This window comes from Mobula birostris, chromosome 2, assembly GCF_030028105.1.
Source record: "Mobula birostris isolate sMobBir1 chromosome 2, sMobBir1.hap1, whole genome shotgun sequence".
In the NCBI taxonomy this organism is placed as follows: domain Eukaryota; kingdom Metazoa; phylum Chordata; class Chondrichthyes; order Myliobatiformes; family Myliobatidae; genus Mobula; species Mobula birostris.
Genome location: NC_092371.1, coordinates 32050370 through 32075218, shown reverse-complemented (window position 1 = coordinate 32075218; position 24849 = coordinate 32050370). Strand labels below are relative to the sequence as shown.

General features: G+C 39.0%; 1 protein-coding gene across 1 annotated transcript in view; it reads right to left on the bottom strand.

Annotated features, from left to right (window-relative positions):
* cdk5rap1 (CDK5 regulatory subunit associated protein 1) overlaps positions 1 to 20473 on the bottom strand; it is a 32536-nt gene extending 12063 nt beyond the window's left edge. Inside the window, exons 1-11 of the mRNA XM_072239639.1 lie at positions 20151 to 20473; positions 19479 to 19582; positions 16155 to 16189; positions 15694 to 15794; positions 13992 to 14202; positions 12597 to 12717; positions 8606 to 8836; positions 8051 to 8148; positions 4604 to 4656; positions 3372 to 3505; positions 1098 to 1247 (exon numbers count right to left, since the gene is read on the bottom strand). Coding sequence (XP_072095740.1) covers positions 1098 to 1247; positions 3372 to 3505; positions 4604 to 4656; positions 8051 to 8148; positions 8606 to 8836; positions 12597 to 12717; positions 13992 to 14202; positions 15694 to 15794; positions 16155 to 16189; positions 19479 to 19582; positions 20151 to 20445 — 1533 coding nt within the window. The 5' untranslated portion in view covers positions 20446 to 20473. The remainder of the gene's footprint in view (positions 1 to 1097; positions 1248 to 3371; positions 3506 to 4603; positions 4657 to 8050; positions 8149 to 8605; positions 8837 to 12596; positions 12718 to 13991; positions 14203 to 15693; positions 15795 to 16154; positions 16190 to 19478; positions 19583 to 20150) is intronic.
* Positions 20474 to 24849: the final 4376 nt, after the last annotated feature.

Sequence of the window (24849 nt, the reverse complement as noted above, 5' to 3'; positions counted from 1 at the left end):
ATGGGAACGAGTGGCACCTACAAATAATCTGTTCACCTGGGTTTCATGGGGAATACTCCACTCTACATTTTATCACAGCCTTGATGCAAACATGGACTATGGAGCTGAATTCCAGAAGTGCGCTGGAATACTCACCATTTGTCTGGATGAGTGCAGGTCAACAACTCGCACAAAGTTTGACACCATTCAGGACAAAGCAGAAAACTTGACAAATACCCCATCCACTATCCTAAAAATTAATTTTCTCCACTACTGACACACAGTACCTAAGTAAATGTAATACAGATATTCACCTAGACAACTCTGACAGCACTTGAAAATCTTTGTTCATTATCATCAAGCAGGAGAAGATAAGTTATGCACTGAAAATGCATCATCTTCCAGGTCCCCTCTATATCAACACTAATTTGATTTGGAAATACATCACTGCTTCTTCAGTTACTGGATTTAAACCCTGGAACTCTCTCTGCAACAACATGTAACTGCAATGCTTTAGGGAGGTGGATTATCACCATCTTTTCAAGGGCAATTAGAGATGGGCAACAGACTGATTGTGCTAGTGATAGCCAGATGCTGAAAAACGTAAAAAGTACGCAGAAGTGGAAATTTTATAAGTACCCCTCTAAAATGAGCAATATTGTTACTGTACAGTTCTCTGTATATTTTCTCAATTTTTAATCTTTTAACATTTAAGGGTAGTCCAGAATTCAAGATGACCCGCAGAAGAAGAGAATGAAGAACCAAGGTTGACAAACTGGAAACAAAAGAAGCAGGGAAAGAAGGCGAAAGTTATGGCAGGAGAATACATGAAGGTTACCCATCTGAAATGATAGAATTTTTAAAAAATCTGATGCGCTTTATTCCTCCAGCCTCTTCACTCTGTCCTGCTTACAACTCAAAACACATTTACTTTCTCACTTTTGCAATTCTGACGATGGGTCCCTGACCTGTTACATCAGTTTTGCTTCTTTCCCTACTGAAGCTGCTTGACTTGCTGAGTGCTTCTAGAATTTTTTCTGTTTCTGCACGTTTTAGTATCTTGAACAGATTATTTATTTTATAATACAAGCTCATATTTCAAACGATCTTTTACTTACCCCTTCTACCAGCACAACCTGTTCAGTTCCAACGAGTTCAGTGTTCAGTTTAGTTGCCTCCTCTCGGAATACAGTAATAAGCTCTTCCAATCGACGTTGCTTTACAATGGCAGGAACACTGTCCTTCAGCCTATGGTAGGCGTGCGTCTTCTAGAAGACAGTTACAATACAATCACTTTTAACTTTGCAGCGCAAAGTATTTTCAGCTTCTAAGAATAGTACCATCAACAAAGACCACTCCACCCAAGGTAAATTGAAAGTAAAGAACACAGAAAATATAGCAACTTTTCCCAAAAAATATTATTAAAATGCAAACATGACATGAACAATAAAAGGAAAAGAAAACAGTCCTTGCAGACAACAAAATCAAATGCACTTAAAACTGCCTTTTTGATTTTGTAATAATATTTCCATTCTATTTTGTATTTCTTATTGTAATTTATAGCATATTTTAAGTATTACACTGTACTGCTCCCACAAAACAACAAATTTTAAGACATTTGTCAGTGACAACAAACTTGATTCTGATTCCCTTCAAAACTGTCATCACACTCATACTCTCAAACAAAATAACTGCCTGGGCAAATCACTTCAATTTCTTCATCTGTTTTCCTCTCAAATTCTTCAACAGGCTACAAAATGTGTGCCTGTTTGTCCCAGAACTCCTCCTAGTCAAGTATCTGCCCAATAATGAACCCAACGGTGCTTACCAGAAGTCAAATGTGTGTTCTATGTGATTCTGACAATGGCAAAATTTCCCCGATTGATCTTAGTCATATTTGATTAAGTTCTCTCCCACACAAAAATCAAAACAAAATCTGCATATGCTCGGAATCCAAAATAAAAAGAAAAAATGCTGAACTTATTCAGATCAGGCAAGATCTGAGAAAAGAAAATTAGTCATTGACATAAAAATGTTGCCCAATTCAATTCCTCCATTTTCTTATTTAATTTGGTCCGTCCAACTACTTTCCAAGGAGAAGTACTTAGCTAAAGAGGACTGCTATTTCCTGGTTCAACAGTCAGCAATCTATTTGTAGACAGAATAACCTACAATTAGTATTTTTTGCTGCCTCTGTCCATTACCTGGAGCCCTCCCAGGATCTGTACATCTCAAATACTTGTTAATTCCTTCTCACCTGAAAACAAAACATGTTTTACATGTACGCTTATAACAATAGCCTTTTACTTAACTGTAACCTCTCCACTGTTGCTCAACTGTCAACATCCAAACTTAGATAAAAGGAAAACAACTAAACAATGGAGAAAGCTAAACATTTTGCATCTGAAACCTGTTACATTCTGTTCCCTAATAACTAACCTCATCTTTTCCTCATGTTGACTGTTTGAAGCAAATTATTTATTATTTCATTCCATATTAGAACCCAACCACACATCCATTCCTTTGTCACAACTATCTGCAGACATAATGCTGTCACGGTCTACTGCTGAATGCTTCACCTACGCTTTTGTATAACTAGGCGCGTCCAAACTGGCATTTTCTGGCCAGCAATTCATTCTCTGAAACTCAAATTCACTCTAATCTCGGCTACCTCCTAACTTAAACTCAGTTCTATTTACCTACCACCCTTGTTCGCTTCCTGCCCGAAGCAATTTCCATTTTACAGTTTTTAATCACGTTTTCAAGGAACTCCATTATCCATACCATTCTTCATGAGCCAGAGTGCCTTCCAGGATCTCTGTGCCTCTCTAAATCTAGTCCCCAATGCAGTCACAATTCTAACTCCACCACTAGTGCCACACTTGCTATCAGCTGTCCAAGCCCTGAGTGCCAGAATTCTCGTCTTAAAACTCCACACTTTTCCGCTTCTTCCTATGATATCCTTGTGACCAGAACTTTAATCACCTGTCCTAGTTACACCTCACATGGACTGATAACCAACCTTATTTAGCAATGCTGTTGGGAAACTTTGCTATTGATAATACAGTGTAAATAAAAGTTATAGTTTAAATATGAGTTGAAATAGTAAAGGACATCAGGAAAAATATTTATATATCCCAAAGTCACCTCAATTTTTTGTGATTAGGCTGCGTTAAGAGATGAATTAGATTAGATTAGAATGAATAACTTACTGAAAGAATGGTAACAACATAATTACAAACTACTAACATATTCCCTTTTCTAATCAAGATATTAGTTAATATAACTCACCTTTCTCAGGTTGTAAGTAAAATGATATCCTACATAATTACAAAATACAAATATATTCTACCTTTTCTAAACAAAAGAAGAGATTAATTAGTGTAACTTGCCTTTCTCATGCTGTAAGCAAAAAGATATCCCACATTATATCGGACCTCTCGAAGAAGAGATATGGTCTGAAAGTGATCGTCCTCCGTCTCACCACAAAATCCAGCAATGAAATCGCTACTTAAACTTACACCTGTTTGTGCAAAGTACAATAAAATAAAGATATAAAGCTGGCATCTAAATACTACAAATAAACTGTATTATTCAGGACCTTAGTAAGTGGTCTATCCTTGCTCTTCTTCAAAACAATCTCAGAATTATTGTTACATTCTCTGAAAAGCTCTCTCACTGACACTTTATCCACCCACCTAGCTGTGTTCCCCGTTAGTGCAATGTAATTTAAAATGAAAAAATATATAAATTTGACATGTAAATATCATAAACTACTTTAAAGAAACTGAATGGTCTCATACTGAATAGAACGGCACATGTAGGAGATGCTGCATTATACTAGATTATTAGATTCGATTAAATGAAATTATATGAAAGCCAAGCTGCAGCCGAAGCTAACACTTAGCTTTGACAGAACAATTTTATATCCAAATGTGACTTGTCAACATGTATCCCAACAAAATATTTCAAAATTTTATCTTAAACTATGTCACCCACTGAGAGAACCTTTGGCTTGCAAACCCTTCTGTTGCAAAATTAGTTTGTTCCCTCAATTTTATTTCTCTGTCCCTGATGGCTGTGTATTCCCCTTTGAAACCAGCATATCCAATCATGCTGAAGATTACTCACATCCCATAAATACAAAAATGAAAAAATATTTACAACAGCAGGCCTTCAAAATATTTTTCTTTTGTATGGCATCAGATAACAAGTTTCAAATTTATCAATGTCTAGTGTTGAGGTTCAAAATTCAAATCCCATCTCAAGTATTACCAAATATTTTAAATAACCAGTGCTTCCTTAATTACTAGGGGGTTTGTTTAATGTGCCAGGACTACTTAAATTCCTGTAGAATAATGTTAATAATAAATCTTTCTGGATAAAATCAATTCAACCGTCACGTTTGAGACAAAATAACAGCATCCTAACTAACCAACTATGCTAGAAACAATAAGAGGACAATCATTTTTCAGTAGTAGCTGAGAGGTGTAGTAGGTAATTTTAACTTCCCTAATATTAACTAGGATTGCCTTTATGTTTAAGGCTTAGAGGAAGCAGAATAGGCGGGAAGAGCATGTTCCGTGCTGTTTCTCTAAATAAAAAATGAAGATAAACTTAACTGGGATGATTTTGCGTATGTGTTCAACTAGTTCCAAATATGCTTCTCTTGTATACCTGTGATAAAAAGTATTTGATGGTGAAATATCAACATTAACAGTTACTTACCACCTTTAAATGCAGACAAGTTATATACAGCATGTACATTGCATAGCACAACACTAGTAAAATGCACACATTCAAATTTTGAGGGAGTGGAAGAGAAGACTTTCAAAGTTGAGAATAAATAATGTAAAATTGGAATATCCAGAGATATTGCAGAAGATTTTCCATTGAATGTGAAGTGAAGGTAATGTTGGATAAGCACACACGTGGTCAGGTATGGCTGGAGGGTTGCAAAACCCAAGGTGAGATGAATAGTGAAGCAAATTTTGAGGAATTTTCAATTATACACACTGAAGGCTATTACATACCTTAAGAAATACATGGTGAATGAGACAGAACAAATTTTAAATGAGTCTGCATGAGTCATTAATTGAATTTACACAGGATGTTCAAATTCATCACACAACTTCATTTAATTTTTAGTATCTTTCCTTTGCTGCAATAAAGTCCAAGGAACATTTACCAAATATTAGTGTACAGGTCAGATTTGTAAAGGTTGAAGGAAACAGTACAAGTACAATCTGCGCACCAACATTTAGTGAATGAAAAGACTGAATGAAGCTTGTGTCTACCTGAAATTCAAGCTAGGAAGTTCAGGTTGCAATAGGCCAAATACACACTCAGCGGCCACTCTGTTCGTACACCTTAATGCAAACATCTTATCAGCCAATCATGTAGCAGCAATTCAACACATAAAAGCATGCAGACATAGTCAAGAGGTTTAGTTGTTCAGACCAAATATCAGAATGGGGAAGAAATTTGATCTAAGTGACTGTGACAGTGGAATGATTATTAGTGCCAGATGGGGTGGTTTGAGTAACTCAGAAACTGATCTCCTGGGGTATTCACACTCAACAGTCTCTAGAATTTAGAGAATGGCACAATAAACAAAAAAAATCCAGTGAGTGGCAGTTCTGTGTACAAAAACACCTTGTTAATGAGAGAAGTCAGAGAATGGCCAGATTAGTTCAAGCTGACAGGAAGGCAACAGTAACTGAAATAACCAAGTGTTTCAACAGTGCTATGCATAACAGCATCTCTGAATGCACAGCACATTGAACCTTGAAGTGGTTAGGAAGCAGATGTTGATATACAGTTAGAGTGGCTAAGACTTTTGCACAGTATTGTATCTGTCAATGTGGAGTGCTGTGGGAGAAGTGTGGGATAGGTTGCAGAGAAGGAGTGCTGGGGCGGGGAATGGCGTGGGTACACACACACCCAGCCCTGAGACACTAGGCAAGGGAACTTGATTCCAAACAATTGGCTTATTGATCACAACATAATGTCTCCCAGGTGCTTCACGCTCCCTCCCTTCTTCCTTCCCCTTTTCCCAGCCATGATTCCCCTCTCCTTGCCCCTTCTCACAATAGGGACCCATATCACTCACACATCATGAAATTTGTTTTTTTTACTGCGACTGCAGCACAATGCAATACACAAAATTACTACTGTACTGTGAAAAAGTCTTAGGCATCAATATAATATACCCAAGACTTGTGCACAGTACTGTACCCAAGAGGTAAGCCAAATAATGTGGCCACTGAGTATAGATCACTTTCACATTACTTTGGAACAAGCTCCCAGTGAAGACAAACATTAGAGACAAGACCCAGTAACACCTCTTTATGATCACTACAGTCTTTTGCCAACCAAAGGAAAGGCTGCTTGGAGACCAAGGCATCTAACCCAGCACCAAGTTCAAGGCCCTTTAAGCATTAGTGACTACTGCCATCCAGTGGGCACCTTGCATCAACTGCACCTTTACAAAAATTACCCAAAGGACCAGAGAACTTGGATCACTGTCCTCTCCCAAACTATAGCTGTCATCATGCAGATTCTGATCAGACAGACAGTTGCAGTAGACTGGCTGTGTGTTCTACATACCTGTCTCCTCACGGAAATTCCAACCTCTAATGGCACAAAATAGAAAAGGAGCCTCCAGGTGGGCAACGGCACCTTAATTTGCTTGGCAGGAGCATGCAGCGGGCCATGTCACTAAGAGCAACATGCATAATCCACCCACCCATCCCGCTGAGCACTAACACATTGAGCTCCACATTCAACATAATCATACCCCCAGTTCTAATCAACAAGTTCCAAATCCTGGGTGCCTGTACCTCCCTCTGCAACTGAATCCTTGACTTACTGACCACAAGACCACAACCAGTGTGGATTGGAACTAACACTTCCTCCTTGTTAACAATCAACACTGGTGCACATCAAGGATGCATGCTTAGCCCACAGCTCTACTTTCTCTACACCATGAGTGTGTGGTTAGGCACAGCTCAAACAGCATCTATAAATTTGCCAGTGACACAAATATTGCTGGTAGAATTTCTCATGGTGACGAGATGGTGTACAGGAGCAAGCTAGAACAGCTGGTTGAGTGGTGCTGCAACAACAACCTTGCATTCAAAGTCAGTAAGACAAAGGAACTGATTGTGCACTTTAGGAAGGGGAAATTGTGGGAACACGTGCCAGTCCTTATCAAGGGATCAGCAGTGAAAAGGGTGAGCAGTTTCACTTCCTGGGCCCATCATATTGATACAGTTTAAAAGAAACTATAACAGCTGCTATATTTCATTAAGACTTTGAGGAGGCTTGGTATGTCACCAATGGCACTCACAAATTTCTACAGATGTAGCATGGAGAGCATTCTAACTGATTGTATCACCATCCATGCTGGCCACCCCCGGCATTGAGGGCACTTTCAAAAGGCCATGCCTCAAAAAGGCAGCATCCATTATTAAGAGCTCCTCTCACCCAGGACAGGCATTCTTTGCTACCATCAGGGAGGAGGTACAGGAGCTTGAAGACACACATTCAACATTTCAGTAATAGCTTCTTCATCTCTGCCATCAGATTTCTGAATGGACAATGAACGCATGAACACTACCTCACTTTTTTCTTAATTTTTGTTCTTTTTGCACTACTTAATGTATTTTTTATATTTCTTATTGCAATTTATAGTTCTCTTATGCTTTGCAAGTACTGCTGCCATGAAACAAAAAATTTCACAGCATATGCCAGTGATACTAAACCTGATTCTATTCCAGTTATGCAATCTCCACATGCTTCAGCCACATTAGAATTCAGAAAACTGGAGTAGAAGCACATCATGTTCATAAAGGATCTGCCCAAGAAAAACAGCCTCACTGTACCATATTTACACTCCAAGTATGTACTCCATTTAAAATAATGCTACCTATCCTGTGCATGAATACCTCAGAGTAGGAGAGCTGATGGACTGGTTTCTGTGTTTTGTCTAATCTAAGAAGATCAATGTGATTTCCTAGTCACTTATACCAATGTTGCTTAACAGAGGAATTAATGCAAAGTAGGATACCCTCTTCTCATAGCTTTAAGTATAGCTGTGCTCCCACTCTGTGCTGGCAAATGGATATGTTTGCAAATGTTGGCTCTCTCCTGGATAAGTTGCAAAACCTATGAAGCATAAAAAAAGGAGAAAGAATCAGTCACAGCCTGCTCACCAACAAGTATCAAACCAAAAAAGTACACATTTCCATCTTTTGCAATTACTAAAATAGCAAACAAAACAAAAAAAAACAGAAGTAAAACATAGGCAGAACGTGACAGGGCAACAGTGTCCAAACAGCATCTTATTAAGTCACGTTGAGATGGAACATGCAGCAAAATTTAGAATTCATCTTCTGTTCTATCTACTTTTTAAACTTAGATCTTTATAATTTTGCCTCACTTCCTGCTGATTCAACAAGTATTACTGCTAAAGATTTCTCTGTTCGTACAAATGATTCACATGAAAAATGTATTACTATAATGGAGTATAATAAGACACATTTATTATAATTCTGGACTGCAAACACTAGAATCCTCCATTGTTATTTCTACCTATAAAATGTAAATGAGTGGTTAAACATACCTCATCTGGGAAATCCTTGGGGTGAGGTGATGTGAAACGGATTCTCATCTCAGGATCAATCCTTGAAACCTGATCCAATAAACTGGCAAAACGCAAGCCACCTAGTTTATTCCTGTAAATAGTACTAAACCCACGGCTCAGGTGTGTTGGCTCCCTTGTGAGAAACTGAATCTCTGATGTATCACAGTAACTGTTGACATTCTGACCCAGTAGTGTAATCTCCTTTACACCCTGCAATCAAGAGCACAATTGTTTCATCAGATTCAGTATATGCCTGTCTTGTTGCTTTTTTCCTTGAATTAATCTTTGTAATGTCTTAGAAAAGTCTTAGCAGGTCAATATAGATTAATTACAGATTCAGAGGGATTCAGGATAGAATCAGGCCCTTCAGCCCAGTTAGTCATCATCAGTCACCTATTTACATGAATCCTACATTAATGTATTTTTGTTTTATTCTCCTCACATTCCCTTCAATTCCCTCCCACCACAGAACGTGGGAGGCCATATCCAAGGTAAGTAAATCTTAACAAGATCATTTTGTAATTGGGTTCCCAGGCTAAAATATTATTGGTTCAGAGTTTGAGTTGAACTAAGAGCCAAATCACCAGCCTGCACAGTGATTACATCATTTCCCTCAAAATTTAAAAAATCTTGTTTCTATTCTTTTTAAAGTTAATCTGGCAATCATCCCATTTTTTTTTTCATGGTTTAAATTATACTTAGTTGAGCCACCTCGTACAACTATTACAGACAACAGTCTTTTTGGATAAGTCTCTATTAGCTTTGCATAACGTGATGGAGCAAGATTTGCCCTTCCTTCTTGCAAAATTGCTCAAGCTGTGCCAGGTTAGTTGGGGAGCAGCAGTGGATCGCAATCTTGAAGTCTTGCCAGAGATGTTCGAGCGGGTTAAGGTCAGGACTCTGACTGGACCACTCAAGGTCATCAATTTTCTTCATTTGAAGCCACTCCATGTTTGCTCTGGCAGTGTGCTTTGGGTCATTGTCTTACTGAAAGGCGAACTTTCTCCCCAGTTTAAGCTTTCTGGCAGAGGTTAGCAGTTTCTAATCCAAGATCTCATTGTATTTAGCAGCTTTCATCTTCCCATCAATCCTGACAAGATTTCTAGTCCCTGCTGCTGAAAGCCTCCGCTATATTTTACAGTAGTGGTGGTGTTACCTGGCTAATGCACAATACTAATTAGATTTACGTCACACGCACCTTACTATAAGGCCAAAATGTTCCACTTTGGTCTCATATGACCACAAGACCTTCTTCCACATTTTTACAGCATCTTCTAAGTGACACTTTGCAAAGTCTTTACAGGCAAGGATATACGTGTTTTTTTTTTAAAGCCAGAGCTTCTTCCTTGCCATTCTTCCATAAGTACCCTTCTTGTGCAAGGCCTTAATACATATGAAACCATGAACTTCAACTCCAGTTGCAGCCACTGACATCTGCAGCTCACTCAGGGTGAACGTTGGCATCAAAGTAGCCTCTCTTCCAAGTGCCATTCTTCACCGGTGACTAACTCAGAGGGGCAGCCTGACCTGGGCAGTGTGGCTGCGATTTCATACCTTTTTCACTTTTTCATGATGGACTGCACTGAGCTCCAAGGTATGTTCCATGCCTTTGAAAAAACTTTGTACCCTTCCCCGGATTTGTGCTTCTCTACTGTCACTTCCCTGACTTGTCCTGAATGCTCTTAATTTCATTTTGGTTTGGTGTGTTGAAAATCTACCAAACTTTTGGACCTTACGGAGAGTGTGGTATTTATTTTTACGAATTTATTGAAAACAGGCGATCCTCCAATTTTCTAAGTCAACAAATTGAGTGAGCTGGTAAGGTAATATATAGTACTGCACCTGAGGAAAGTGAGCATAGTGATTACAAAGTGATGAAATGCTTTTCAGCCTCAATTCTGATTTTTAGTGTTTAGTAAATTGTTAACAGTTTTGGAATTTTTCTTTTCATTTGACATTATGAACAATGTTCAGAAATCTTACTTCAATATATCTTAAATTTAGAAAATGAGATAACTAAAATGTGAAAATAGTTGGGGGCCTGAATAGTTTTTCCAGACACTCTAACTGCTCCTGCAGATGTCCAGATTCAGCAATTCATAAAAAAATAACTAATTCTTCTTCACTTGATCATTTAAGACTGTATCAATTAACATATATGAAGGAATGAAATATTATTTTCATGCATGTTATTAATGAAACTGAAAGTGCATTATCCATGCTATTTACTTTCTTGCATTTAGTGACTGATACCAATTAGTTCTCCATTTTATTTCATTCCATCTGTTAAAGTCAGATGGATGACTTTCCACTGCATTTGGCCCTCAGTTTTAAACTGGCTTTAACTTATTCCACAGCATAACCCATACACTGTAATGCGTCTGCAGCATAACCCAAGTTCCTTAAGGTTGTTATAGCCAGAGGTGGTAATGAGGACCACAATCTATCAAATGTTCCCAATGCTGTGCATCTCAAATAGTCTCTGACAACCAAGTCTAGCTCCTGGCCTTCATGTGTGGCTTAGCTACTGAGCCTGGCGGAACCATTTCTACCAACAGGAGAAAGGGCAAAGGTGGGTTACTGGAACTTTAAAATCAGTCGCTTGATGGGACTCATCAGCTATGGTCGGCAGCTCATCAAGAAAGAAAACTGATCTCACACCTCTGCTGCCTTGCGATTATACCCATTCATGAGGAAGGCTTCGGGAGTAAACCCTGAGAAAAAAATCTGGAGCTGGGCTCTTAAGACAGTCCTACGTTGAGTCCGATGCTGACTTGCAACCCTGTGATGCTGCTCGTGCCAAGATGCATCGGTCTCTATCATTCCTTTGGATTCACCAGCCGCATGGAGAGGGGAAGCCTGATACATAGGCAACAACTTGCTCTCCATATTGTACTGCCCTAGCTTCCAAATCATATAGACAGCTGGGACGCAACAATCACAGTCGACCCTGACCAATAATGGTCATAGCACAACCTGTACACTTCAAATGAGTCTCAAACCTTAACTTAAAAAGTTGTTTCTTTTATTAACTTAATTCAATAAATTAATTTACTTAATTAACAGCAGTGAGTTGTGAAAATTCTACAATGGTCCAGAGTGGGCTGAGAGGATCTACTGCCCGAGGACTGGATGCCACTTTCCTTGACTCACAGGACGGTTAAAACATCAGCAAAATAGGGCCAGCAGTAAGCCACAGGAAGAGCTTGGGGAGGGAGGCAAACAGCAATCAAAATCAAGCAAGACCAAGCCATTGGTTGCAGCAGATTTTCCTGTAGATACATCAGATTCTGTGCAACCAGCTATTTTAGAGTAATACTAGGAAAGAAGCTTTCCAAAAAATGAAGATCATATTGACAGACAGAAAGATGAACATGTACACTAAAAACAGAATACTGCAGTGCTACATTTATTCTATCCTGACTTACGGAAGTGAATGCTAGACCACTTCTCCAGCAATGGAAAAGAGACTAGAAGCAGCTGAATTGTGGTTCTACAAGAGAATGTTAAAAATATCATGGACCACACACACACCAAATGAAGAAGTTCTCAGAAGAGCCCAAGCAGTTAGATCAATCATACCAACAATAAGAGAAAGACACCTCAGATTCCTGGGACACATCATGCAGAAAGATGAACTAGAAAAACTCATACTCTCTGGAAAGATTGAGGGGAGCAAACCTAGAGGAAGACCTCCGCTTATGTACATCAAAAGCCTAGCCAGGTGACTACACATCGAGGAAATGGAAGTCATCCAAAGAACGAGGGATAGATCTATATGGAAAACCATGGTCACCAACGTCCGCATCGGATATGGTACCTAGACAGACAGACTAGGAAAGAATATCCAACAAGCAGCTGAAAAAGATCTTTTTAAAGATTTTTTGAACTTTTGATGGACATTTTCTAATCTGCTTATATTTTCCCTTCCATTTAAAGATTATCACTCAAAATTCAAAACTAGGGTTACCTGGTCGGAAAGAATTTTGACTTCTTGTAAAATGGAAGAAATTGGTCTGCTTCTCTCTCGCCCACGTGTGAAAGGAACAACACAATAACTGCACATGTTGTTGCATCCCCGCATGATAGAACTAGAACAAGGGAAACACTTTCAGCCAGCCAGAACTTGTCCATTTTAATCAGTGCTAAGATACCTTCCAACAAGCAATTACTGTGGAATAAATAATAAATTAACAGTCTCATTACACTGTCTTACATAAACATGCAACTCCCACTCTATGTCAATCTTCAGGGACTTGTGCTAATATTATTTTGTGACTGTATGTGCTGGAATGCAACTACTTGTGCTGTGTGTGATTATATGGACTGTGTTTTGCACCTTGGCCCCACAGGAACACATGTACAGTTGAATGACAATAAATCTGAACTTGAATCTCTATTATGTATTGCACTACAGAATAGCTACTACATTAAATAGATACAAGAAAGCATATGAGCACTGAAATGTTACTCCAATCTTGATGCAAACCATTAAGACATTAGAAATACCAGCTAAGTTAATAAAGTGGATATTAATATTACAGCCACTGTGAGGACAGTGGAGCCAACAGTTCTTACAAATGCAGAAGTGCCAGCTTTGTGCTGCTAGAACTGAAATTCACAAATTAGTGTATCAGTGGAACTGCACGACTCGGGAAGAAATGTGCTAACGGTGGTGATCCACTGGACCCGCTGCCCTTTCTGTGGGCAGTCAAGATTTCGGATTTAGATGATGCTGTTGAAAACCCTTCATAAAGTTTCTGCAGGGCATCTTGTAAACGCTGCAACTGCAACCATTGTACCCCGGATATGACGGGATGCAGGGTTTCAATCAAACCAGCTGCTGAGCTTTGGATGGCGTCGCCTAGCTGCACTCACGCAGTATTTCATAAATCTGTGACTTTCATTGTGTAGGAAATACAAAGCCTTTGGGAAGTCAGGAGGTGAGTCATTTTTTGCAAAGTGTCTAGCCGTTGACCTACTTTTAACTTTACAGCACATACATGGCTCATGTAGTTAAATTCCTAATCAATGGCTATTTGACAGTATGTTCACAGAGAGATTTGGTGGTAAATGATACCTTAAACTTCTGGATGATGATTAAGATCATTATGTGATATGTGAATTAAACACTGAGCAAATTATCAGGCAACATTTCCATTTCTAATGAAGTGCAGGTCACTGAAGCACTTCACTAATAACGTAGATGGCTGGGCACAGGACACTGCTCTGGGACACTCCTTCATAAGCCTGCAGCTGAAGTGATTAGCCCTCAATTGTCACAACCAAGATCCTTTATCGTTCCAGTCAGCAAAGTTGTTTTTTTATCATTGAATTTAACTTAGCAAATTAAGATCACACGTACATAAATGCAGTTTTTGTCTGGGAATTGACTTGAACCGGCATGACATCTGCATAGGTCTCATCCAGTGACAATAAAACATTCACAGCCTTTTGACCTGTTTCAGCGACTGTTAGAAGTCTGGGAAGATCACGGTATGAATCTGGCCCAGCAAGAACATCAATAAGCTTTTCTTTTTCCAGGATTTCCTCTTTCAGCCTTTCAGCCATGCAACCTATCATAAACCATTAACACTCGTTAGTTGTTTGTACTAGTCTGCTTGACAATAGAAACACATTGCTTTAATTGTTTAACTGCAAAGACAATCACCTGGCTTCACCCATCACCTTTTAGCTATCCTCTTTCCCCTTTCCCCACATTTTTATTCTGTCACCTTCCCCCTTCCTTTCCAGTCCTGAAATAGGGTCCTGGCCTGAAACGTCAACTGTTTATTCATTTCCATAGATGGTGCCTGACCTGCTGAGTTCCTCCAGCATTTTGTGTGCGTTGCTCTGGATTTCCAGGACCTGCAGAATTTCTCACATTTAGACATGATGTTATCTATGTATCTTCCACATATAGAACAGTACAGCACAGCACAGTATTGGCCCTTCGGCTCTCGATGATGTGCCAACTATTTAACCCTATTCCGAGATCAACCCAACCCTTCCTGCTCACATGGCCCTCCATTTTTCTTTCATCCATGTGCCCCTCTAAGACTCTCTTAAACATCCCTCGTGTATCTGCCTCTACCACCACTCCGGCAGCGTGCTCCATGCACCTACCATTCCCAGTAAAAATCTTCCTCTGACATCCCCCTATACATTTTCCCCAACACCTTAAAGTTAGATACCCTTGTATTAGCCATTTCCACCCTGGGAAAAGTCTCTTGACTGTCCACTCGATCTATGCCTATTATTTTATTTTGTACATTTCTATCAACTCACTTTTCATCTTCCCTCTCTCCAAAGAGAAAAGCCTTAGCTTGGTCATAAGATCATACATTCTAATCTAGGCAATCCCAGTAAACCTCCTCTGCACCTTCTCTAAAGCTTGCACATCCTTCCTATAATGAGGTGACCAGATCTGAACACTATACTCCACGTGTGGTATCACCAGAGTTTTGTACAGCAGGAACATTCCCTCACAGCTCTTGAACTCAATCCAATTAATGAAGGACAACACATCATATGCCCTCTTAACCACCTTAATCAACTTATGTTGCAACTTTGAGGGATCTCTGAACGTGGACCCCAAGATCTCTCTGTCCCTCCACAATGTTAAGAATTCTGCAATTGACCGTATTCTGACTTCAAATTCAACCATCCAAAGTGAATCACTTCACTTTTTCAGATTGAACTCCATCTGCCACTTCTCAGCCCAGTTCTGTATCCTATCAATGTCCCGTTTTAACCTACCACAATCTTCTACACTACCCACCACACCACTAACCTTCGTTGTGGATATGAACCACTGTCACTGGGTTACTTCTCCCTCCTTCAACATTCACTGTAGCCCTTTTGGTAAATGTCACATTGGCTCCAAATAGATCTCCTTTAAATGTGCCTTTCCATAGAGGAGTAACAATTCATTTCTATAAGCCAAATTTCCCTTTTGAAGTTTGATCAGTTAAGACTCAACTTTCAGAAAGGTATAATGTGAGGTAGGTGAATTGTTTGCCAAATGCTTTAGCTTTGCAATAATCACGATAAAGACATCATCCTACCTAAAATTCCTATTTTAAGTGGAACTTGAGATTTTGCTCGCTTGGATTTCAGTACAGCAAGTTGTTTCAGCCTGTTCCAGATGGTCTGTTCTGCCTTCTCTCTGCAAAAGTAAAAGCCCTATGATGCATTTACAAATTATCTTTCTAAAGTTGCAGTCCCTATGGTTGTCTGAAAGTTATTTTCATCTATTGTCCTACATGTAGGTAGTAGTTAATAAAGGTACCACTAATCTTATTTAAGGCATAAATTCAATTAAATTAAGAAGTGTACACAGGTAGACATTTTAACATTCATGTAAAAAATCAGCAGTGGGAGGCTTGGTGTGTGTGATAGGCTGTATGACAGACTCCAACACTTATAAAATGTATCCCAGATTTCATTTGAATGAGAAGCACAGATAACAATTAATAATCTAGTTACAAAAACTGACTGCATAAACAGAAAATATTGAAAAATATACCTGATTGAACAAGTTACAAGTAAAATCACATCAGCCTGCAATAAAAGAAATACAAATCAGATTATTTTTTGAAAATTCATAAGCAATTTTGGCTGATAACAACCTACAAAGGTACATAAATACTATTGATAATCCATGGGTGAAATGGGACTCTTAAAATATGGAAAACTATTAAAAAAGAATATAAACTAGAGGGAGATATTGCAATTCTGAAATGGTGTGCATATGTCTCAGATTTTATGCCGAATAAACTGGATGCTAGATTTAAGGTCTGGACAGCTAAAGGAATAACAGTTCTTTGCAATATAATGAAAAAAGGAACACTGTTCAGTTTTGAAATGCTTAAAGAGAAACACTTAGAAAAACAAGACTTTTATCGGTATCTACAGATGTGACAGTATGTTAATAGGAGGGTTAAAAATGTAACCAAGGCAAGTACATGTTTGATAAAGCTATTTAGAAAAGCATATAATTCAGATAACGGTAGTAGAATCATTTCAAACGTGTATAAGGGTTTGTCAAATCTTAAAGCACATTTGACTTCATACATTAAAAAATGGGAGAAAGAGGGAGGGATAATTATATTTGAGGAAGAATGGACAATAATATGGAGGTATCAATGGAAGAGTACCAGTTCACAGAAATGGAGGGAGTTTGTATGGAAAAACTTGATAAGATATTTTATTACACCCTCTCAGAAATCCCATTATGATAGCAACTATGTTTGCTGGAGAAATTGTGGAAATCAAAATGCAAACCATTATCATATTTTCTGGGATTGCCCCATTATCAAAGACTATTGGAGTGAGATATACAATGCCCTACAAGACATCTTTAAATGTGAAATACCCTTAGAAAGAAAGACCATATATTTTGGGTATGTACCTCAAGAATGGCTGAAAAGAGATAAATATTTAACGAATCTACTGCTGGTGGCTGGTAAAAAGAGTCTTACCAGGAAATGGTTATCACAGGAGAGCCCAACTTTAAACGCATGGATGGAAATTACAATGGACATTTACAAAATGGAGAAGATAACAGCATCTGTTAATCATAAATTGGAACAATTTGATTCATATTGGGAAAGATGGTTCAACTGCATAACACCTCATAGGCCTGATTTTATTCTCACAGATCAATGAATGTGTTGTTAAAAAAAATCACTCTCTACTTGTACATAGTTTTCTCCTTTTGCTTGTTCTTTCTTTCTTCTCTTTTCTGTAGGTGTATACCCCAGATAAATATTATGTGGAGATTTGTGGCAAATATGATTATATGATATATATGTACAATATCTGAAATACATCTTATGGAAATGTTTGTTTGATGAACTTCAATAAAAAATAAATTATAAAAAAAATCATTGGATTACTGTGATTAAAAATCCCTAGATTCGATGTTCAATCTTTGAATTTAATCAAGACTTTCAAACATTGTGGGGACCTGTTCTGAATTATTTTCAAAACCTTTGATTTGCTGTTAAAGCACAGATGATGACTAACAATCTTTTTTCTTTCTTTTGTACTAATCAGCTTTGGTCTTCGTAGTGGGTTAGATTTTTTTTATATAACGAAATTATTATGTTTCAATGTTACGAACTAATTGACTTGTACGAATATAGGATAAAGAATCTTTATATGTGATTTAGTTTAGTGTATAGACATATGTATTTTTTTCTTGTACTCTGCATTCTTATATAAATAAATTAATAAAAATATTGGAAAGAAGAAAAATCCCAAGTAATTATGTAGTGAATGGCCAGACAGGTTTCACACCCCCAGTTTGTTACTATATAAAACAAGGTGTTCTTTGTGAGACTTTTACTGTCTTTATGCTGATAAGTGCCATGGCAGAAATGTTCCCTCTTAAGGTTTGTGCATGTATACATCTTTTGCTACTAGCGCACAAAGGTATTTAAACTGCGCACAAAAAGTTGTCACCCTTTACCTCGTTGGCAGGTTAGGTATATTTCATGATCGTACACAATCACATTTCCTTTTCTGGTTTCTGATGCAGACAGTGTTGATAACAATGAATGTGTGATGATTTGTCTGCAGATTTTAGAACTGGCTTATTTATATTGTTTTTATTGAAGAAATTATTCATGCCCACATTGTCTTCACTGGTAAAAAAAAAGTGCACAGCACAAGATTTTTGCGCACGCTGGTCATTACAAATTAGAGGGAACATTGTGTGGCAGTCTCTTGTAACTGCAAAGCTGCTCAAACTGAAGTCACGCTGCAACACATGACAATAATTTAGATGGCTTTCCACAAAAAGCAAGTATAGCATTTTTGAACCAGTGAAGTATTACAGTTCTATAATGCACTGCACGACTGATTCCTGCAGAAACATGTTGCTGATTATAAATCCTGTTCAAGTATTTATTTTGCCTCATACTACAATACTAAAATAAGTCCAGTATACATTTTTCTAGTCTGTATAGTTACAATCAAAATTAAATTGAAAGTAAATTATTAGAGGACACATACACATTTACTAAACATAAAACATGTTAACTTGAATACCATGCAATTTTGATTTATTTTTGTTTTCAAAACCACAATAAGGATTTGCATGACTTGTTATTACAGAGCAGCAAGATAGATAAGAAACCTGGGGAAAGAGGCACAAAGGTGTAACAAGAGGGGATTTTAGAAAGCTGCAGTAAGTAGATGTGCTCAAGCCAAATAGGATTGTGGCAAAGCTAAGGGGATATTGATGTTTGAGTATATTAGAAGCAATAGCCTACAGCGGTCAGGGCATGCTTTGCACAGCTGACAATATGGGAGATAAGATGGTGGTTAGATTTTATCTTATGGAGTGTGGAAGCAGGAAAGCTGGCAGACAGATTATTGAGAGTCTCATCCAGGTTAATAAACACGAACAAATGTGTGAAACAATGCAGCATTCCCTCTACTGGATTGACCATGGTGAGAACACCATGTTGTTACAGAAAATGGTGACCATCTTGAAATGTTATGTCCAACCAATAAAATTAACTTGAGGAAGCTCTGAGTGTTTGTTTTCTGATATTTACCAGCATTTTGAGATTTAAAAAAGATACAAGTAAATGGCAAAATTAAATTCTGGTCTGACAATCTGACGCAAAGAAGGCAGTCACTGAGCTTAATTCTTAACAGTTAATTTTCAGCCGTTGTTCTCATCTAACCCACACCAAACGATGACAGCTTAATTAACAATACGGTTAATCTTAACATTTATTTCAAAAATATATGCTGTAATTATAATGCTCTATATCTGCAAATAATAGCTACAATTAGAAATGTTAATTAATAACGAATTTATGACAATACAGATTACCTCTGCACAGCTGTTGGCTTTCTTATAACCATTTTTCTGGAGGATAGACCAAGCAATTTCTGTGTCGTTAACGTTCATTTGACACCCATAGGTTTCAAAGTACACTGAAAATGACAACAAAACAAATCAAATGTTACAATCAAGGATCAAAACCAGAAGCAGATATCATCACCTTTGACAAGTGTCACTGCGTTATAAGGAGCATTCTTCCAACCTCTAGGGATGGGACAAATCTGGTTTTATACATGTTTCATCACATGTACAAGACGTAAGATGGCTAGCAGATACTGGTCTTAATTCATGGTTTGATTTGTAGTTGACTTGTTCACCTTAAATACAAAACTGTATTGAAGTAGCTCAGCCACTCTGGTTGGTCTCCGTAAGGACACAAGTTTTATTCTAACCTGTCCAGTACCTTCTCAATTTGATTCTTCAAAACATACAGAAGAGACTTGGGGCTTGCAACTAACTCGCTATTCGCCTGGCCTGATCCAAATTATATCTATGCTTGGCCTTGGCAATCAAAGTAAAGGAACCAAATATTGTAATTTGAATTTAACCAGGAGTTTTAATGGATAGCGAGGATGTAAAGAGGTTTCAAGGTGAACTCTACTTCAAAGTGGGTAGGGGCGGCGATGTGGAGAGCTGGTAGATTAATTATGGGGCACTCACCAGTTCGATCGCCACCGGGCTCCGGCTCCCCGCTCAGGTAGGGGGGCGGCGACTCCTCGTCAGGACACTTCACCATCACCGCTGCCCCGCTCCCGGCCGGCGACCGAAGGAACTCCCGGAGACCAGGCCCATCTGATAGCCTGGCAAACGGAACAACACCTAAAGGCGGTCGGCGTCGGATCGCGGCGGCGGCGGCGGCCTTGGCCGCCGAAATTCGGGGTACACATCCAAAACCACCCTTCGCAGCCGCTGGGCTAGAATGGAACAACCACCTCACAGCCTCGGTAGGCCTCATGGCGTCAGTAGCGCCTCCCTCGACAACCGCGTCGTATCATCGCGAGATCTTGCGATTGGGTCGTGTATTTGGCGCGTCGTTAACCTTTTGCCGCCATCTTAGTAAAGGAAGACCGTCTTCTCGCTCTCCCCTTCCCCTAGTCCTAGTGCACCCAACTTTGGCTTACCGCAATGTCTATACCGGTGACCCGTCAAAGACACTAGATGTCCTTCAGATATTGGAGATTTTAAGCAACACACATAAACTGAAGGAGGAACTCAGTAAGTCAGGCAACATTTGTGGAGGGAAATGAATAGTCGACGCTGCGGGACATATCTGTTGACGGGGCGGGGTTGCAGAATCAGGTTTTATTATCTCTGACATATAACATTTTTTGTTGTTTTGCAGAAGTGGTATAATGCAAAGATATAAAATGACTGTAAATTAAAACAATAAATAGAGCAGGAAGAGATAGTGAGGTACTGTTCATGGGTTAATGGACCATACAGAAATATGATAGCCAAGTGGAAGAAGCTGTTCCTAAAACTTTTGAGTTCCCTTGATGGTGAAGGTCTTTAATGCTGAATGCTGCCTTCTATAGGGACCACCTTTTTCAGGTGTTCTCGTTGGTGGGGAGAGCTGACTGAGTCTACAACACCTTGTGGTCTCTTTAGATCTGGTGCATTGACGTCTTCACACCAGGCTTTAAAACTCTCCTTGGTACATTTGTAGAAATTTGTTGGGGTGTTTGGTGGCATACCAAACCTACTCAGATTCCTAATGAAGAACAGCAACTGGCGTGCCTTCTTCGTAATTTCACTAACTTGTTGGTTTCTCTAAGATGTTGACGATTAGGAACTTGAAACTTATTTTAAAGTTTTGGTTTATACTGTATGTGTACCAAATGCACAGGATGCTTCCTAAATGGTGCTGAATACAGGACTGGAGATGTTATATTTGAATGCACACAGTATACAAAATAATGGAGATAGTCTTGTAGCACAATTAGACATTGGCAGGGATGATATTGTGGGCGTCACTGAGTCGTGGTTGAAAGAAGAGCACAAAAGGGAGCTTAACATCCAAGGATACACGTTATGTTGAGAGATCAGGTACATCTCAGTTCTAAAAGGACGTCCTTCAATCCTGAAGTTGTGCCCTCTTGTCCTAGAATCTCCTACATGGGAAATAACTTTGCCATATCTAATCTGTTCAGACCTTTTAACTTTGGAATGTTTCTATGAGATCCCCCTGATCCCGAACGCTAGGACTTGGGAGGCAACACACTATGCGGGTATCTCTATCAGGCTGACAGAACCTCCTGTCTGTTCCCCTCACTATGGAATCCTCTATGACTACTGCATTCCTCAGCTTCCTCTTTCCCTCCTGCAACACGGAACCAAGCTCAGTGCCAGAGACCTGATTGCCGTGGTCGTCCTCCGTCAAGTCATCTCTCTCAACCGCATCCAAAACAAAACAACGATTACTGAGGGGGTGGCCACAGGTGTGCTTCCTACTATCTGAGCTTTTTCCCTTGCTTCCTTGACCGTCACCCACTTATCTAACTCCTCGGGGCGAGTAACTCCCTGTAGCTCCTCTCTCTCTCCTGTTCAGTCTCCCTAATAAGCTGTAGATCATTGAGCCGCAGCTCCAGATCCTTAACACGGTCTCTCAGGAGCTGCATCTCGGTTCACCTGGTGTGGATATGGCCATCTGGGAGACTGGAGGATTCCCAGCATTCCCACATCCGACACCCAGAGCAAAATACTCTGAGACTGATAATAGTCAGACTGAAATACTCTGAGATTGTGTTACAATAGAGACTGAATGTAAATGTAAAGCTAAACGAAGAGGAACCGAAAAATGATAACTAAGTTGCAATGGACCAGCAGGCAATGCAAGAGGGAAAAGACTGATGGTATCTCTGCAATCTATAGAGTAAAATCACCTGACTTGTGATAGAGCTTTAGTGACATCGGCCTCCTCTCTATCCCATTCATACTCTTGTGTATTTAATATTTCAGTAATATTTGAGTAATCTTTAAAATATATTGTTTAATGAAGCATTTTCGTTTGTTTCAATAATTCATTACGGGTTATACGTATAAATACGTGAGTTGCATACATCGTCGCACGACCACATGATACGAGTGCACCTCGCTTAAAGTAAAGAACAAAGTTAGACTCACATTTTGGACTCCCGTGTCTTCCTTTGAATTACATTAATGTTTTGAAGTTACAAAGCACAATGGTGGTGATGAGGTATTTTTTAAAACAAAGCCAAGATGATTACTGACCTATTGAAGTGCAGTGAGGAACTGCGAGTAAGAAAACAGTGCACTGCAGCATGTATAGAGACGATCAAGTTTTTTTTTAAAAGGCAAAAAATGGAAGAATTCAAATGTTCATAAACAGTGAATACTGGGAGATAATAATCATTAAAAATCAGAAATAGCTGGCTACATTGGAACGATAGCATTTGATTGTTCAATAGGTAGTTGGCTTATGATTACTAAGCTAATTGAACAGTATTTTGAAGCAAATGAAATAGCGATTGAGAAACAGGTACCAATTTTGCTGAATGTTTTGGCATACAGTCTGCTTCAAAATTTAACTGCTCTTACCAAACCAGCAGAAAAGAGCTTTGCTGATATTGTGAAAGTAATGCAGGAACATTTAGAGCCAAAGCCATTGTTGACTGCAGAATACTTTAGGGTTCATAAGAGGAATCAAAAGGACGGGGAATCCATTTCAGCATACATGGCTGAATTGAAGAGAATGCCTGAGCATTGTCACTTCAATGATGGTCTTAATAATGCACTGAGAGACCACTTAGTTTGTGGAATCTTACAAGAAAGCATGTAAAAATGGCTCCTGACTGAAGCACAACTTACATTTAAAAGCCCAATTGAAATTGCTGTATCAGTGGAGTTACAGTCAGAAATGAAAGTGAGCGTGAACAAACTTGCAGCATTGATACGGAGGCCACCTTGACTGAAGAAGCTGTGTTGCTGTTGTGGCAGGAGCTCACTTACACCAGGCAATGAATGTTTAAAAGGGAAACTTGTAGAAAATGCAACAAAGTAGAACGCATGCAAGGAGTATGTCGGGCAAACAAAAATAAAAATCGTCTGCACAGAGAAGAGAAAAAGAAAAAAAAGTCAAGTAGCTGTTTCAAAAAGAGCACTCATCTACACGCTGTTGAAGAAAAATCTGATAATGATGAGAGTGACACAAGACTGTGTGGACTTGAGATTTAGTGTGAAAAATAATATGCTTACACCAGAAATGAATGGCAAATTAATTAAAATGGAATTGGACACTGGCTCGGCTGTTACAGTAATTCCACAAAATGAGTTTGAACAACATTTCAAAGACACTAAACTGAAGACTGTAAACAACTAAGAACCGATAACTCCTGTGGGAATGACATTCGTAACAGTGAAATACAACATCCAACAAGCCACAATGGGCTTGTTTGTGGTAAAACCAGGGCAACCAGCATCGTGGGGATGTAATTGGCTGAGTGAACTACAACTTGATTGGAGGTCCAGCCACAATTTCCATGCCACATCATCTGCAATAGCGTCAGCTGAAAGCAAATTAAGAAAGGTACTGGATGATGCCACAGCAGTGTTCAAGCATGGAAAACTGAAACATATCAAGGGTACGATTGTGTTCAATAAAAATGCAACACCCAAGTTTTACAAAACCCGCCTGGTTCCTTTATACCATTTGTGATAAAGTAGCCAGTGAGCTAGAGTGCATGGAGGCTGAAGGAAATCTTTCCAAGGTTGAGTGAAGTCCACGGGCAATGCCAGTGGTCCCAGTAGCCAAGGAGGATGGACCTGTCAGGATCTGTGGTGATTTTAAGGACACCATCAACACAGTACTGAAAGTAGATCAATACCATCTGCCCAGGGTAGAGGATATCTTTGCAAACCTTTCTGGAAGAAAGCACTTCAGCAAACTGGACTTAGCTGAGGCCTACATATAGATGTAAATGGAAGAAAAGTCCAAAGTGTTCCTCACCAGAAGCGCTCATGAAGAGTTTTATTGCTATAATAGGTTTATTTTTAGAGTAGCGTCTGCACCTGCACTGTAGCAGAAAGCTATGGACCAGATGTTACAAGGCTGTCCAGGCACTCAGTGTTATCTGGATGAGATCATTGGTACCATTGACAAGGAACATCTCCAAAATCTCAAAAATGTGTTAAAAAGATTAGAAGACTATGGATTTAGAGCATGATGTGACAAGTATAAATTCTTTAAACCAAGCACCACTTTCTGTGGTCACACCATTGACGTACAAGATTTACACAAGTGTGTTGAGAAATTTCAAGCAGTGGTGGATACCCCAAGTCAAGTCGCTTTTTATTGTCATTCTGACCATAAACTGCTGGTACAGTATACAGTAAAATCAAA